The sequence below is a fragment of the Salmo salar genome, chromosome 06 (assembly GCF_965601325.2).
Source record: "Salmo salar chromosome 06, fSalSal1, whole genome shotgun sequence".
In the NCBI taxonomy this organism is placed as follows: domain Eukaryota; kingdom Metazoa; phylum Chordata; class Actinopteri; order Salmoniformes; family Salmonidae; genus Salmo; species Salmo salar.
In genome coordinates, this window is record NC_138296.1 from 57,395,315 (window position 1) to 57,412,750 (window position 17,436).

The window sequence follows — 17,436 nt, forward strand, 5'->3', positions numbered from 1 at the left end:
ACGTTTGTTGGTGGCCTGTTTACCAGTTTTTGCACTGCTACAATTTCTTTAACAACCATTCTGTAACCCTCAGCAGAAATTATTTTTCCTAATTAACGGACCTCATTCTTGAATAGGTCACACTTAATACCCCATTTATTTTGCTGCCTGAGTACCTGACGGACATCTTCCACGTTGTTCAAATGACTGACTAAAAATAAGAACGTCATCCAAATATGGTATACAGATTCTATCTCTTATCCCCTCTAAACTTTCCTCCATGCTTCGTTGGAAGGCAGAGGGACTGTTTGATAAGCCAAAGGGAATTCTACTCCATTCATATATGGCCCAAGGGGTGCTGAAGGCAGTGTATTTTCTGGACTCCTCTCCCACAAATCCTTGGTGGTATGCCTTTCCTTGATCTAAAACTGTAAACCATAAGTTTCCTCCCAAACCATCAAGTATTTCCTGTATACGGGGTATGGGATGCCAGTCCAAAACAGTCATCTTGTTCAATCCCCTGTAATCAACACAGTCTTAAACTCCCATCCTTTTCTCCCAGTTGGTTGGACTTGGTTTTCTGTTGGAGCGATTCCTAACTGAACTGTCACCCGGGCCCTGCACTGACTGTACTAATGAGTTCTTTGATAGCTTCATTGCTCGCATGAATTTTACTCAGGAGAGGATTATATTTATTTTGTTTTCGGACAGTGGTCTGTGAGGGCTCTGCCTGTGCACATTCCTCTCCGCTATCCCCGTTATCCTCACTCTGTACTGCGTTCACTCGTGTGGGTGTGAACTTACAGGAAATCCTGGCCTTTTGCATGCGTTCGCTTTCATTGCCCTGGGCAATTAGCATTTTCTCAAGCAACAGTTCATCACTGGTGTTAATATTCTGGAGATGCACTCTCATCTCTGCCCTGACATTATCATTTGTTAATCCTGTAACAATGGCCTGCAGGCATTGACTCTTGACTAACTCTGTCATATTTCAGTCCTGATTGGGCACGAGCTGAGGCTGATAACACTTTCTGTCTCAGGTCAAAGACTCGGACTAGGAATTCCAAGGCAAACTCTCCCGGCTCTTGTGTTGCTTTAGTCAACTTGTGATACAGTTCAGTAGCATCCTTCTCTGCATAATGTGTCCTCAAGATTTGCCTTAGTGTGTAGTGTCATGTCTGTTTTTCCCTCCAGATAACTCCTCATCTTAAGCCCTGGGCTCACAGCTCTGATTACTGCTTCTATGATTTCTAATTCATGGTACCCTTTTCTCTGTCCATTTTCAATCTGATGTTCCATGCTGCTGAAGCTGAGCTTATCTTTTTGATTCTGATCTATCTGTCCATGAATTTTAAAGTCTTTATAACTGGACATACTCACTTCATTCTCTCTCTGTGGTGGGTTCCTTTCTAGAGCTGAGACCACTTCTCTGCTTGGCTGAGGAGCCCCTCCCTCTTTTCGTTCTGCCGCAGCTCCCGTGTTTTCGCTGTCCACTTGCCTCGTTGGCGCCGACTGGCTGGAACTTGTAGGCAGACTTTTCACAGTATCTTCAGAGTCTGATATTACTTTGATTTCGTCTTTCCGTTGAAGCAGCCAAGACATTCCCTCATCCTCTGATTCCATTAAATCCTCCTTCTCACAGTAATCTTCCATCAATTTGCGCCGCAAAGCACGATGGCTCTTTCCTATTACTTCAGTCATCTAACGTAAACTCACTCACTTTTGTACATCGCCTTGGTCCGTACAATTGACCTTATTTTAGCACCCCAAAAACATAATACTTCCAGATCAACTGTAATACCAATACCAATGTAAAGCACAATTCCTCCCCTTTCCAACAAAACTAATGACGAGACCTTCATGATTCCCGTGCTAAAGTGATCTTCAGAAGTAAACATTGTCTTTTGAGAGTCATGATCGCTTGCAGTGATGACGCAAAAAATGACTAGGTATCCCCCCTTACCCCAGTCACTGTCCATTTCTTGTTTTTAAACAATGAGAGAAGTGCTACACCGGGTGGAGAGAGATTGTAAGACAGAAATAGTTGCTTTACGCGTGCTGTACGTTACTGCATGACACGTCACGATGTAACGGAGGGTCAGTTTTTTTCCAACTTTTCTCCAATACTATAGAGCCATTACCATGTCGATCAACGCTTGAATAGAAACGTAGTTCAACCCCAGATTTTGAAGTCACACTCGCTATAGTCCCATTAGTTTTCTTTGCAGCCTCGTTTGAATGTTGCGGTTGCGCACATTTGTACGGAATGGGGTGAGTTTACGTTACACCTCCTATTCCACAACGTACACAAGTGCTGTAAATTGTCCTCAGTTAAAGTCCATAAGCTCTGTTTGATTTCATCCAACAACGTTTCCCTCTCTCGACTCATATTGTCCTACTCACGTGGCCACAACGACAATGCAGGCAATGGCAAGATAGCTACACTCTGTTAGGTGGTTAGCCTGCTACCATTAGCTAGCTACCTAGCTACTCTCCCAATGTCTCTCACTCGTTGTCCGTTCCAGGAATATGGGCCGGTGCTCACATGAAAATAAATCTCAACGGAGCCTCCAAATTTGTTACCCTTCCAATGAGCTTAAAAGTACGGTTTACTTCACTTGTAATCGTTAGCACAGGTAACAGCCGTTTAGTCTTTTTTTTTCATTCTTACTCTCCCCAGTTCACTTAAACTATTTATTTATTTCCCATGGGCTTCACCAGAGTGGCTGGAATACAACTTTATTAGCACCTTACACAATCAAACATTGAACAACGATGTTCAACCTGTCAGTTCCAAGAGGAACATCTACCTTTTTCCTGAATAGCAATAGCGCTTGTCAATTTGTAAATTAGCCTCTCTAGGGTAGGTGGGACGAAATCGTCCCACCTACTCAACAGCCAGTGGAATCACGTGGCGCGTTATTCAAATACCTTAGAAATGCTATTACTTCAATTTCTCAAACATATGACTATTTTACACCATTTTAAAGACAAGACTCTCGTTAATCTAACCACACTGTCCGATTTCAAAAAGGCTTTACAACGAAAGCAAAACATTAGATTATGTCAGCAGAGTACCCAGCCAGAAATAATCAGACACCCATTTTTCAAGCTAGCATATAATGTCACATAAACCCAAACCACAGCTAAATGCAGCACTAACCTTTGATGATCTTCATGAGATGACAATCCTAGGACATTATGTTATACAATACATGCATGTTTTGTTCAATCAAGTTCATATTTATATCAAAAACCAGCTTTTTACATTAGCATGTGACGTTCAAAACTAGCATACCCACCGCAAACTTCCGGTGAATTTACTAAATTACTCACGATAAACGTTCACAAAAAACATAACAATTATTTTAAGAATTATGGATACAGAACTCCTTTATGCAATCGCTATGTCCGATTTTAAAATAGCTTTTCGGTGAAAGCACATTTTGCAATATTCTGAGTAGATAGCCCAGCTATCACGGGCTAGCTATTTAGACACCCACCAAGTTTAGCCCTCACCAAAGTCAGATTTACTATAAGAAAAATTGGATTACCTTTGCTGTTCTTCGTCAGAATGCACTCCCAGGACTTCTACTTCAATAACAAATGTTGGTTTGGTTCAAAATAATCCATAGTTATGTTCAAATATCCTCTGTTTTGTTCGTGCGTTCAAGACACTATCCGAAGGGTGACGCGCCCGACGCGTTTCGTGACCAAAAAATTCTAAATATTCCATTACCGTACTTCGAAGCATGTCAACCGCTGTTTAAAATAAATTTTTATGCTATTTTTCTCGTAAAAAAGCGATAATATTCCGACCGGGAAACCCTGTTTACGTTCAAATAAAAACATGGTGTCGCCTCGTGCACGCGCCTCAGTCTCATTGTCCTCTGATCGACCACCATCCAAATGCGCTAATGTTTTTCAGCCAGGGCCTGCAAAGACATCATTCAGCGGTTTGCCGCCTTCTGAGAGCCTATGGGAGCCGTAGGAAGTGTCACGTTACAGCAGAGATCCTCAGTTTTCAATAAAGAGAGTGTAGAAGCCCAATAAATGGTCAGAGACGGCACTTCCTGTAAGGAATCTTCTCAGGTTTTTGCCTGCCATATGAGTTCTGTTATACTCACAGACACCATTCAAACAGTTTTAGAAACTTTAGGGTGTTTTCTATCCAAAGCCAATAATTATATGCATATTCTAGTTTCTGGGCAGTAGTAATAACCAGATTAAATCGGGTACGTTTTTTATCCGGCCGTGCAAATACTGCCCCCTATCCCCAACAGGTTAAAGAATGGTGCTATGTAAATGAGTAAGCCATTTAGTTAAGAGGATTGTAAATACTACAATTGTTTTGGCTCCATTTTAACACTGGAGACGTGAAACCAGTCATATTGCAACATACTGAAGCATATCACCACTTCCACAGAAGTTTATGAAATGCTGGTCTTAACTTGAGACCAAAGCTATAGGCTTCTGTAGCCATGTGCAAATGACAGTATAGCACCAAACCTAGTTTATTTGTTTTAATTATCCCCAGACTTAATGTTTCGGTAAATATTAGCCATTATCGGTAGCCACCGTCAGTTAAACCTACATGTCACTGACTTGTTAATTTACATTTCTTTCCTCAAGTTCATGTGGTTGTTCCTGAGGATAGCTAGCAATGGTGGATCATATTAGGCTAACATATTAAGTTGTGCAATTTGGGACATGTAGCTGATTTGAATCATTACGGAACACAGACCATAAGTAGCAGTTTAAACCTGGAGCCTGGTTCACGACTGGACCATTGTCATAACGGGACCATCATTGAATATTATTAGGGTTGAGTTATACGACTACTGTTCAACCTCTATTGTACACTTCTCACCTTCCAATATTTCATGGCTTGAACAATTGAATGTCAACTTTCAGGATGAATCAAACCCTAAATAATATACACTGCTCAAAAAAATAAAGGGAACACTTAAACAACACAATGTAACTCCAAGTCAATCACACTTCTGTGAAATCAAACTGTCCACCTAGGAAGCAACACTGATTGACAATACAGTTCACATGCTGTTGTGCAAATGGAATAGACAACAGGTGGAAATTATAGGCAATAAGCAAGACACCCCCAATAAAGGAGTGGTTCTGCAGGTGGTGACCACCACAGACCACTTCTCAGTTCCTATGCTTCCTGGCTGATGTTTTGGTCACTTTTGAATGCTGGCGGTGCTTTCACTCTAGTGGTAGCATGAGAGTCTACAACCCACACAAGTGGCTCAGGTAGTGCAGCTCATCCAGGATGGCACATCAATGCGAGCTGTGGCAAGAAGGTTTGCTGTGTCTGTCAGCGTAGTGTCCAGAGCATGGAGGTGCTACCAGGAGACAGGCCAGTACATCAGGAGATGTGGAGGAGGCCGTAGGAGGGCAACAACCCAGCAGCAGGACCGCTACCTCCGCCTTTGTGCAAGGAGGAGCAGGAGGAGCATTGCCAGAGCCCTGCAAAATGACCTCCAGCAGGCCAGAAATGTGTATGTGTCTGCTCAAACGGTCAGAAACAGACTCCATGAGGGTGGTATGAGGGCCCGACGTCCACAGGTGGGGGTTGTGCTTACAGCTCAACACTGTGCAGGACGTTTGGCATTTGCCAGAGAACACCAAGATTGGCAAATTCGCTGCTGGCGCCCTGTGCTCTTCACAGATGAAAGCAGGTTCACACTGAGCACATGTGACAGAGTCTGGAGACGCCGTGGAGAACGCTCTGCTGCCTGCAACATCCTCCAGCATGACCAGTTTGGCGGTGGGTCAGTCATGGTGTGTGGTGGCATTTCTTTGGGGGGCCGCACAGCCCTCCATGTGCTCGCCAGAGGTAGCCTGACTGCCATTAGGTACCGAGATGAGATCCTCAGTCCCCTTGTGAGACCATATGCTGGTGCGGTTGGCCCTGGGTTCCTCCTAATGCAAGACAATGCTAGACCTCATGTGGCTGGAGTGTGTCAGCAGTTCCTGCAAGAGGAAGGCATTGATGCTATGGACTGGCCCACCCATTCCCCAGACCTGAATCCAATTGAGCACATCTGGGACATCATGTCTCGCTCCATCCACCACAGACTGTCCAGGAGTTGGCGGATGCTTTAGTCCAGGTCTGGGAGGAGATCCCTCAGGAGACCATCCGCCACCTCATCAGGAGCATGCCCAGGCATTGTAGGGAGGTCATACAGGCACGTGGAGGCCACACACACTACTGAGCCTCATTTTGACTTGTTTTAAGGACATTACATCAAAGCTGGATCAGCCTGTAGTGTGGTTTTCCACTTTAATTTTGAGTGTGACTCCAAATCCAGACCTCCATGGGTTGATAAATTGGATTTCCATTGATTCTTTTTCTGTGATTTTGTTGTCAGCATATTCAACTATGTAAAGAAAAAAGTATTTAATAAGATTATTTATTTCATTCAGATCTAGGATGTGTTATTTTAGTGTTCCCTTTATTTTTTGGAGCAGTGTACATGATCAGTATTTTTTTATCTACCAATTGGTGAAGACAGTTTACATTGTCATTGTACATTGTACATTGTCTTTTAATATTATAAACCAATCTCTCCATAAATTTGAATTATAAAGAACACAACATTTAAAGGGATGGCTTTAGATACTTCTTGAAAATCTGTTGGCCAGAAAGTTGGGTTTTAAGCGGTTTGTCTTCAGCGAATATAAGAATCATGCCTGTTACGCATCTGCAGAAGGTAAGTCTGAATACTAACTACTGAAATGTACGCCTTAAGTCTGAATCGGGCCTCAATAGAATAGTCATAACTGTAAATCCTGCCCATTTGGCACTACGTGCAGGCTAGAGCAACCACTCAAAGTATTTGAACCCAGGTCTTGATTCAGAGTTGCATCACTACTCTGGACAGTTCTGACTTACATGTGGACAACTATATATACCTAGGTGTCGGGTTAGACTGTAAATTCTCCTTCCAGACTCACATTAAGCACTCCAATCCAAAGTTAAATCTAGAATCTGCTTCCTATTTCGCAACAAAGCCTCCTTCACTCATGCTGCCAAACAGACCCTCGTAAAACGGATTATCTTGCCGATCCTTGACTTTGGCGATGACATTTACAAAATAGCCTCCAACACTCTACTCAACAAATTGGATGCAGTCTATCACAGTGCCATCCGTTTCGTCACCAAAGCCCCATATACCACCCACCATTGCGACCTGTATGCTCTTGTTGGCTGGTCCAAACCCACTGGCTCCAGGTCATCGTAAAGTCTTAGCTAGGTAAAGCTCTTCCTAAGCTCACTGGTCACCATAGCAACACCCACCCGTAGCACGCACCCCAGCAGGTATATTTCACTGGTCATCCCCAAAACCGACATCTCCTTTGGCCGCCTTTCCTTCCAGTTCTCTGCCCCCAATGACTGGAACGAATTGCAAAAATCACTGAAGTTGGAGACATATCTCCCTCACTAACTTCAAGCATCGGCTGTCAGAGCAACTACCTACCTCATCCCCATATTTGTTTTTTTCTGCTCTTTTACACACCAGTATTTCTACTTGCACATCCTCATCTGCACATATATCATTCCAGTGTTAATTGCTAAATTGTAATTACTTTGCCACTATGGCCTATTTATTGCCTTACCTCCTTACTTAATTTCCACACACTGTATACAGATTTTCTATTGTGTTATTGACTGTACGTTTGTTTATCCCATGTGTAACTCTGTTGTTTGTGTCACACTGCTTTGCTTTATCTTGGCCAGATCGCAGTTGTAAATGAGAACTTGTTCTCAACTGGCCTAACTGGTTAAATAAAATAAAATAAAAATAGGCTGATGCAGTAGAGTACAATTTAGTTTGAATAATTTTATAGGATTAGTTCTCATTCTTAAGACTTGTTAAGAATTAGTTAATAGTTGAATGCTCATCCTTGACTAATTGTTTCGGTAAGATTTTGACATATCTAGCTAAAACATTTTGGTATCCACTGAACCTTATCTGAGAATCTATTCATATTTAACATAACTAACTGCCTTCAGTCTGGAGCACGATTATTGTTAGCATGTGTAATACTGCTGTGTACTCTAGCTCTTCAGGACCAGCTGGAGACCCCTGTCATACAGTGATACCTAGTGGTCCCATTTAGGGGAGCCTACCTGTGGGGGAAGTCATTCAATTCAACAGAACCCATGGTAACACTTTACTTACCCACTGTAGCCAAAGTATTAAGACATCTGTTAAATACAAACCAGCTCATTAACATAACAGATAGGCGTGAAGCTGTGAGCACAGTTCACTCAAGGATGACTCAGGATGCGTCCCAAATGGAACCTTATTTCTTATTCCAAATGGGCCCTGTTCAAAAGAAAATGCATTACAAAGGGGACAGGGTGCCGTTTAGGACACAGCCAGAGTACTCCACTACAGCCCTGCTAAAAAAATGACAACTGATGGGGCCAGAAACCTACAATCCAGAGTTATGGAGCTGTTCTTGAATACAGTGATCTAAATAGTGACATAGATCTACAGTACATCTGAAGATCAAGACATGCTTATCCAGATATCAGGTAATTGAAAGCAGAGCAATAGGCATTCTATTTCGATTCCCAATCTGCGACACTACGTCCATTTTTGGACTTTAAAATGCATGATACATACCCATTGATTCTTGAAGAATATAACTTAAATTCCTCATGAGCTTAGTTCAACTGTCGTACTCCATCAGAACCTAAAATATGCTTGTTTTCTGTTTGTAAACATTTTCGTTGTAAACACACTGTAAGCATGGTTAAAACTATCATTTTAAAATCATGGATGGTCAGTCCCTGCTTGCGTAATTTAATGGTACAAATGAATCAATGTGGCATGAACACAACCAGTCATGATGGTTTCAACTGATTGTCAAACAAAACACTTAAAGTGGGCTATCTGTGCATGTTCGTCCACTCCAAAATAATCCAAACAGTGCAATGCATGTACACTCGTGCCATTTAAAGAATTTTAAACAGATGTCTATTTCCAAACACAAAGTGTGCCCAATGACATTCTTGCTGACAAATTTACCTTTTTTTTGTAGCCTAAAATGGGCCTAAAACTGTCCCGGGATGGTCACCCTCACACATGGTCAATTTACTTGACTAGGCTACAATGTGTAATAGGCCTATTACCATAAACTTGAAATAGGCCTACCCGTAGCTAGTGATGTAGTGGTAAAAAAAAAAATAGGTGGATAAACTGATTGCCGGTCGCGTGAACTTACGCTCCATATACTTTCAATGCATTTTTCTGAAAAGGGAGGGTCAACTGCGTTTAGTTGCGTTTACCCTCCATTAGGCCTACATCACTGCCGGTAGATTACCCTCTAAGCTGAGGCAGTTTTGCACTTGCAGAAGAGGTAGCCTACATTAATATAATACACAAGTTGAATTCAAATGTGTTTACACCCTAATTCATGAGTTGAATGCTTGTAGTCTTCACAGATTGTGTGACATAAAAGACTACCTTTCTTTCCTTACATTAATGAGTGTTATTTCTCATTATTAAGCATTTAACAATTGAATTAGAACCCTGTACGATTCCTGGCTCTTGGCGATGTCGGAAAACACATTGTAACTATGCCTATGTAACATTTCATTATGTATCTCTGTGAAAACAGTTCTCATAGGCACCCAAATCCAACATAATGTAGGCCTACGCCATTGCAAAATCAAATGTTTCTAACTGAAAGAATCAACTATCATTAATGTTGGGATGGTTTGGATGCGCATTGGTGTCTAGCCGTAGGCTAGTTGTCTAGTGATATTGGCGACCATCATCAGCTGATCCAGGAAAGAAAACAAATATTGATAGAAAATAATAAAGTTAAATAAATGGTCCACTTCTGGCCACATTTAGGGGAGCTAATATCTCATTCATGGAAGCTGAGCCTCCCCTGTCTCCCCTGTAATTCGCACCCTGATCAGTCCTTGCATCCATTGTCTCGATCTATGAATTTGAGTTGGTCTCCAGCTCCATCCCTTAGCTTTTTACTAAAACAATGGCAGGGTTTCTGCTTTGCTATTGATTAAACCGCAGATGGCCCATTTAATGCCTTTTCAGTGTCATTGACGGCTGAGTAATGTAACAATGAAGGCACTTTCTACAACCTTCATTACTGCAATAGATAACACGGAAAAATATAAAGATCTTACATTACCCGCATCCTTTTTTCAAAACTATAGTCACTTAATATTGCATTTTCATCTAAACCTTTATTGATACAAGTTCGTTTTATTGACAAAATAACTTTTGCAAGAGAGAATATGGTCACTTTATTTCTAAAGCGACTTCTGAAGTCAACACATTCGTTAGGTGTCCCATGCGGGAATCGAACCCACAACCCTTGAAGTTGCCATGGATTCAGTCAGACACAGAGGCTAGTCATTGCAGGTATTTTAATAGAGACACGTGTTAAACTTACCCAGTGATGAATGAGTTAACACTAATTCCACAGCTCCGGGCTCAATAAAAAAACGAGGAAGTATATCAATATGCAGTTGTTGCAAAACTAAGGTATATTATTTACACTCTCCCCCACCCCCCAAAAAAACAGTGCCAGCGTTTTTAGGGGGTTGGAAGTGAATACTGAAGGCCTGAATATGGCCATGGTTGATCTTCGATCTGTTCCAGGAATGCCCGACCGCATCTGAACCGGCCCAGGTGGGTGGGACCAGATAGAAGGGAGCATTTCAGTAATATCTGAGAAGAGAACCGTCGAAACAATTATGGTAACAAAGGAAAAAAAACTAAATATTCAGATATGCCAGGAAGGAAAAGCTTCCCTGAAGTCTCTTTTTTGTAGCGAGTGACTCAGTCCCATGATACCTTGCAACAATCCCCCATTTTAAATCGGGGGGTCTGCCGAAGTGCGTCATACTCCAGGCCCTGCTTTCTGGGGTGAGTGACCCCGTACAGCACAGGCTTAGCTGGGTCCATACATTGCATTTATGCTGTTATCACATCATTAACACTAATGAACAACCAGTTCAAATCATAGAATGAAAGAGAGAGTGTGTGTGTGTGTGTGTGTGTGTGTGTGTGTGTGTGTGTGTGTGTGTGTGTGTGTGTGTGTGTGTGTGTGTGTAGAAGCTGGCTAAGTAAGCGTAGAGGGCGCAAACGACTGCCGAAATCAACAGTATTTGACAATGATAACAATAATACCGTAACTAGTTGTGCAATTAGCTAGGCTATCCAACCACTCATATCTGGCAGCCATATTCTCTTGACAAAAGGAATTCTGGGTACTCTGTAAGAGGGGGAAGGGGTCTATTTTTAATGTTCTTCCTCCACTCCCTCCCTTGTATGAGAGTTTAAACTCCCAATGGGGAGGCATCTTCCAGACAAAGGCTCTCCAACCCTGTTCCTGGAGAGCTACCTTCCAGTAGGTTTCCAATCCAACCACAGTTGTAACTAACCTGATGTAGCTTATCAACCAGCTAATTATTAGGGTTGTAGCAAAAACCTACAAGATGATAGCTCTCCGGGAGCAGGGTTGGAGAGCCCTGTTCCAGAGCCACATTGGCAATAATGCATTCAGCAAAAAACCAAGACAACTAAATGTCAATGTCAGACCAACGTCCCGACAGCTCAAGACCACCTTTCACATCATCAACAATAATAATGCTCCAAAGACGCAGGAAATTATTGCCAAAAGCTATACATAGTTTTCAATACATACTTTGTAAGTGTCTTGGAGGAAAACCGTTGTGAATTTGCTACTTAAGTTTTTTATAACGACTGTTCAGAGTCCATTTTGAAGCGCTTTCTTTCCCCACGTTACGCAACCTACTTTAGTCTCGTCAAATACAACTCTGGACCGCAAAGCCAGTTCCACTGCATGTTTTCATTGTTCCCCTCTAATCAGGGACTGATTTAGAACTGGGACACAAGGTGGGTGCAATTATTTATCATCAGGTAGAACAGAAAACCAGCAGGCTCTGGACCTCATAGGGTAAGAGTTGAATATCCCTGCTTTAGTCTATTTCAAATCGCAATATTTTCCCTGCTCGCTCAACACTCCCCCCATCATATCTTTAGGAGGCCCTACAACTTGAGCTCGTTGGCGATTTTGGACGCAATGTTCTTAAAGGCGATGGATGTGCCCGAGATCCGCTTGAAGCGCACACCGTTGAGTGAGAGTCGCGGCAGCTTGCACACTTCCATCTCCCACTGAACCAGGCTCTCGGCGTGGCCGTCGCCGTGCACACATAGCAGCAGGAAGCGCTCGCGCTGCTCGTAGTCGCAGTTGTTGGCATCCAGCACCTTGCGGATCTCGCGCATCATGTCATTGGGCTCCATGGATGATGTGGTCTTCATGCTCCAGGTGAAGCGGAGGGAGCGTGGCTTGATGTCCTTGGGGTGTTGGCCGTGGGGGGGCTGAGGGTGCTGCTGGTCCTCCTGATCACCTGACATGTTGCGACTGCCGGGGGGAGAGGAGTTAGTTAGAGGGGTGGCAATGTGGAGATGGAGGGGTGGGTGTGTGTGTGAGAATCTATGCATCTGCCTAAGTGAGTTTTGAATGCCAATGTGTCTAAATATGTAACATAATCAAAGGTGTGTAGTGGATCACCTGTTCACACATTTAATTTAGCCTGCTCATGAATATCTTAATGGCTACAACACCATATAGACACATGGCACTGAGTGTACAAAACATTAAGAACACCTTCCTAACATCGAGATGCACTCCCCCCTTTGCCCTCAGAACCACCTCAATTCGTCGGGGCATGGACTCTACAAGGTGTCAAAAGCATTACACAGGGATGCTGGCCCATGTTGACTCCAATGCTTTCCACAGAGGTGTCAAGTTGGCTGGATGTCCTTTTGGTGGTGGACCATTCAGTGTGGAAAAACACAGCAGCGTTTCAGACACAAACCGGTGCACCTGGCACCTACTAAAATACGTCGTTCAAAGGGACTTAAATCTTTTGTCTTGCCCATTCACTCTCATTGGCACACATACACAATCCATGTCTCAATTGTCTCAAGGCTTAAAAATCCTTCTTCCCCTTCATCTATGCTGATTGATGTGGATTTAATAAGGGATCATAGATTTCACATGGTCCGTCTGACATGTTTGTACACTCAGTGTATACAAGCAGACACTGTTGACAGATTCATTTTAACGTCATTGGTGCATTTACACCCCACGTCCATGCAGGGGCACTCCTGTGTCATGCAGTGGGGGGACACAAAGGCAACAATGTAATTTCACAATACATCTAGTGACATGCACAAGAAAATGCAGACCTCACTTCTGCATGCAGGCAAGGCAGAAAATAATTTGCCACTAATCAAAATAATTCCAACACATGAAATAGAGCATTATGTTCAACCAGAACGGCAAGGTAATGCCATTGACTCAAATGAGTCTGCTCCCATTACACTGGTTTGCATTAATGAGTTTCACCATTAGATGTCAGTAAAAAACAGGAATTCAAAATTGAGGGAGAGTCAGGGCTGTCCTCTGTTGAACTCCTAGCCACTCTTATAATGGTCCTATTGGAGACAGCAGTATCTCTACACATACAGAGAACCAGTGTACATGTTCAGCACTGTGCATAGCAAAATAGATAAGAGTGAACTAGGTCCAGTAGTGCCCTATAAAATCCTTATGTTTTGGGCCTGATTCCATAGTTTTTCCCAAATTCTGTTTTCTCCGTTTTGTTTTTCCAGGTTTGCATTTATCATTAACATTGTCACTAACAGCTACATAGCATACAGTCGTGGCCAAAAGTTTTGAGAATGACACAAATATTAATTTTCACAAAGTCTGCTGCCTCAGTTTGTATGATGGCAATTTGCATATACTCCAGAATGTTATGAAGAGTGATCAGATGAATTGCAATTAATTGCTAAGTCCCTCTTTGCCATGCAAATGAACTGAATCCCCAAAAAACATTTCCACTGCATTTCAGCCCTGCCACAAAAAGACCAGCTGACATCATGTCAGTGATTCTCTCGTTAACACAGGTGTGAGTGTTGACGAGGACAAGGCTGGAGATCACTCTGTCATGCTGATTGAGTTCGAATAACAGACTGGAAGCTTCAAAAGGAGGGTGGTGTTTGGAATCATTGTTCTTCCTCTGTCAATCATGGTTACCTGCAAGGAAACACGTGCCATCATCATTGCTTTGCACAAAAATGGCTTCACAGGCAAGGATATTGCTGCAAGTAAGATTGCACCTAAATCAACCATTTATCGGATCATCAAGAACTTCAAGGAGAGCGGTTCAATTGTTGTGAAGAAGGCTTCAGGGCACCCAAGAAAGTCCAGCAAGTGCCAGGACCGTCTCCTAAAGTTGATTCAGCTGCGGGATTGGGGCACCACCAGTACAGAGCTTGCTCAGGAATGGCAGCAGACAGGTGTGAGTACATCTGCATGCACAGTAAGGCGAAGACTTTTGGAGGATGGCCTGGTGTCAAGAAGGGCAGAAAAGAAGCCACTTCTCTCCAGGAAAAACATCAGGGACAGACTGATATTCTGCAAAAGGTACAGGGATTGGACTGCTGAGGACTGGGGTAAAGTAATTTTCTCTGATGAATCCCCTTTCCGATTGTTTGGGGCATCCGGAAAAAAGCTTGTCTGGAGAAGACAAGGTGAGCGCTACCATCAGTCCTGTGTCATGCCAACAGTAAAGCATCCTGAGACCATTCATGTGTGGGGTTGCTTCTCAGCCAAGGGAGTGGGCTCACTCACAATTTTGCCTAAGAACACAGCCATGAATAAAGAATGGTACCAACACATCCTCCGAGAGCAACTTCTCCCAACCATCCAGGAACAGTTTGGTGACGAACAATGCCTTTTTCAGCATGATGGAGCACTTTGCTATAAGGCAAACATGATAACTAAGTGGCTCGGGGAACAAAACATCGATATTTTGGGTCCATGGCCAGGAAACTCCCCAGACCTTAATCCCATTGGGAACTTGTGGTCAATCCTCAAGAGGCGGGTGGACAAACAAAAACGCACAAATTCTGACAAACTCCAAGCATTGATTATGCAAGAATGGGCTGCCATCAGTCAGGATGTGGCCCAGAAGTTAACTGACAGCATGCCAGGGCGGACTGCAGAGGTCTTGAAAAAGAAGGGTCAACACTGCAAATATTGACTCTTTGCATCAACTTCATGTAATTGTCAATAAAAGCCTTTGACATTTACGAAATGCTTGTAATTATACTTCAGTATTCCATGGTAACATCTGACAAAAATATCTAAAGACACTGAGGCAGCAGACTTTGTGAAAATTAGTATTTGTGTCATTCTCAAAACCTTTGGCCACGACTGTAGACTAGACATACACGCGCACCGCACACAACACACACAGATGGGCATTCCTGTGCCATTTCTGAAAAAAAACTGTGAATCACATTCGTTTTGTTCATGTCTTATGATTAACTTGGCAAATTAATTTTCAATACACATTTACTTTATGTCCTAAGTTCAATTCCATTTTAATGTCTGGATTCCATGATTCCATCCACGTTTTCCACAATGCAGATTTTATAGGGCCCTATTCCAGATAGACCCCAAAACCCCAGGCACGCCTGAAGTGGAGACCCAGGATGGCAGAGCAGATGGCTGGGTTGACAGCACATTGGGTTGGGGGGGATAAGAGATGGAGGTGGAAGAAAACACTGATTTTAAGTATTCTGTCTCACCTTGAACCCTCCAACCTCCCGTTTCTCTCAAACTCTGCTGGGCCTCTGAGATATGGAGGCGTGAGAGAACACATAAAGACATGGAGAGAGAAAATCTGATCTTACAGTCCAGTTAAAAAGAGAGCGGATCAAAAATACTGATACAGAAGGGGGAAAGACTAATTTTAGATATTAGGAAATAAGAGAGAGAGGGAAAAAAGGAGGGGAAAAGACAGTATTGACAGGAAGGCAGTGTTAAACTGTATCTACTCCATAAAGGACCATGCCTAATGGCACGTCTGGTAGTCGGACATTTCACACCACCAGTATGGGACGTGCAAACAGCAGAGAAGTCCTGTGAGTTGTGATGAAACAAAAGGCAGATGCTGTGTGTCAGTGCTGAACTTCCTGTCCTCAATATTGCCATGCATCTCCAGCCAGTTTGATTACCTATATACATTCTCTTTGGCAATGGGAAGGAAAAACAAAGGGAGTACAAAAGAGTGAGGAGAGACTGTTTGATTTGTGGAGGTGTTTGGTAGAGGCGTGCAGGCAGCTGTGTGTGTGTTAAGATAAATACTTTAAGGCATATTCACACACTCAAGTGCAGATACAGTACATTCGGAAAGTATTCAGACCCCTTGACTATTTCCACATTTTGTTACGTTAAAGCCTTACTCTAAAATTGATTAAATAGTTGTTTCCCCTCATCAATCTACACACAATACCCCACAATGACAAATCATAAACACATTTTTGCCCCCCTAAAAAATGAAATATCACATTTACATAAGTATTCAGACCCTTCACTCAGTACTTTGTTGAAGCACCTTTGGCAGCAATTACAATCGGAAGTCTTCTTGGGTATGAGGCTACAAGCTTGGCACACCTGTATTGGGGAGTTTATCCCATTCTCTGCAGATCCTCTCAAGCTCTGTCAGGTTGGATGGGGAGCGTCGCTGCACAGCTATTTGTTGGTCTCTCGAGATGTTCGATTGTCCGGGCTCTGGCTGGGCCACTCAAGGACATTCAGAGACTTGTCCCGAAGCCACTTCTGCGTTGTCTTTGTACTTTGCTCTTTTCATCTTTCCCTCGATCCTAATTAGTCTCTCAGACCCTGCCCCTGAAAAATATCTCCACAGCATGATGCTGCCACCACCATGCTTCACCGTAGGGATGGTGCACGGTTTCCTCCAGACGTAATACCTGGCATTCAGGCCAAAGAGTTCAATCTTGGTTTCATCAGACCAGATAATCTTGTTTCTCTTGGTCAGAGTCCTTTAGGTGCCTTTTGGCAAACTCCAAGCAAGATATCATGTGCCTTTTACTGAGGAGTGGCTTCCGTCTGGCCACTCTACTATAAAGGCCTGATTGGTGGAGTGCTGCAGAGATGGTTGTCATTCTGCAAGGTTCTCCCATCTCCACAGAGGAACTTTGGAGCTCTGTCAGAGTGACCATCGGGTTCTTGGTCACCTTCCTGACCAAGGCCCTTCTCCCCCGATTGCTCAGTTTGGCTGGGCGGCCAGCTCTAGGAAGAGTCTTGGTGGTTCCAAACTTCTTCCATTTAAGAAGCCACTGTGTTCTTGGGGACCTTGAATGCTACAGAAATGTTTTGGTACCCTTCCCCAGATCTGTGCCTCGACACAATCCTGTCTCGTAGCTCTACGACCATTCCTTCGACTTCATGGCTTGGTTTTTGCTCTGACATGCACTGTCAACTGTGGGACCTTATATAGACAGGTGTGTGCCTTTTCTAATCATGACCAATCAATTGAATATA

The 17,436-nt window shown here is 43.1% G+C and overlaps 1 protein-coding gene across 6 annotated transcripts in view; it reads right to left on the reverse strand.

The window, feature by feature from the left end:
* Positions 1-17,436, reverse strand: part of LOC106607643 (MAP/microtubule affinity-regulating kinase 3) — a 217,383-nt gene that overhangs the window by 95,240 nt on the left and 104,707 nt on the right. For 3 of the 6 annotated variants that reach the window (XM_014204792.3, XM_014204794.3, XM_045720717.2), the window contains exons 16-17: positions 15,678-15,722; positions 11,657-12,435 (exon numbers count right to left, since the gene is read on the reverse strand). The exons of 1 other annotated variant lie outside the window; for it this stretch is intronic. In XM_014204792.3, coding sequence (XP_014060267.1) covers positions 12,060-12,435; positions 15,678-15,722 — 421 coding nt within the window. In that variant the 3' untranslated portion in view covers positions 11,657-12,059. Of the gene's footprint in view, positions 1-11,656; positions 12,436-15,677; positions 15,723-17,436 lie in introns of those variants that run through there. 2 more of the 6 variants (XM_014204796.3, XM_014204797.3) reach the window with 1 other exon arrangement.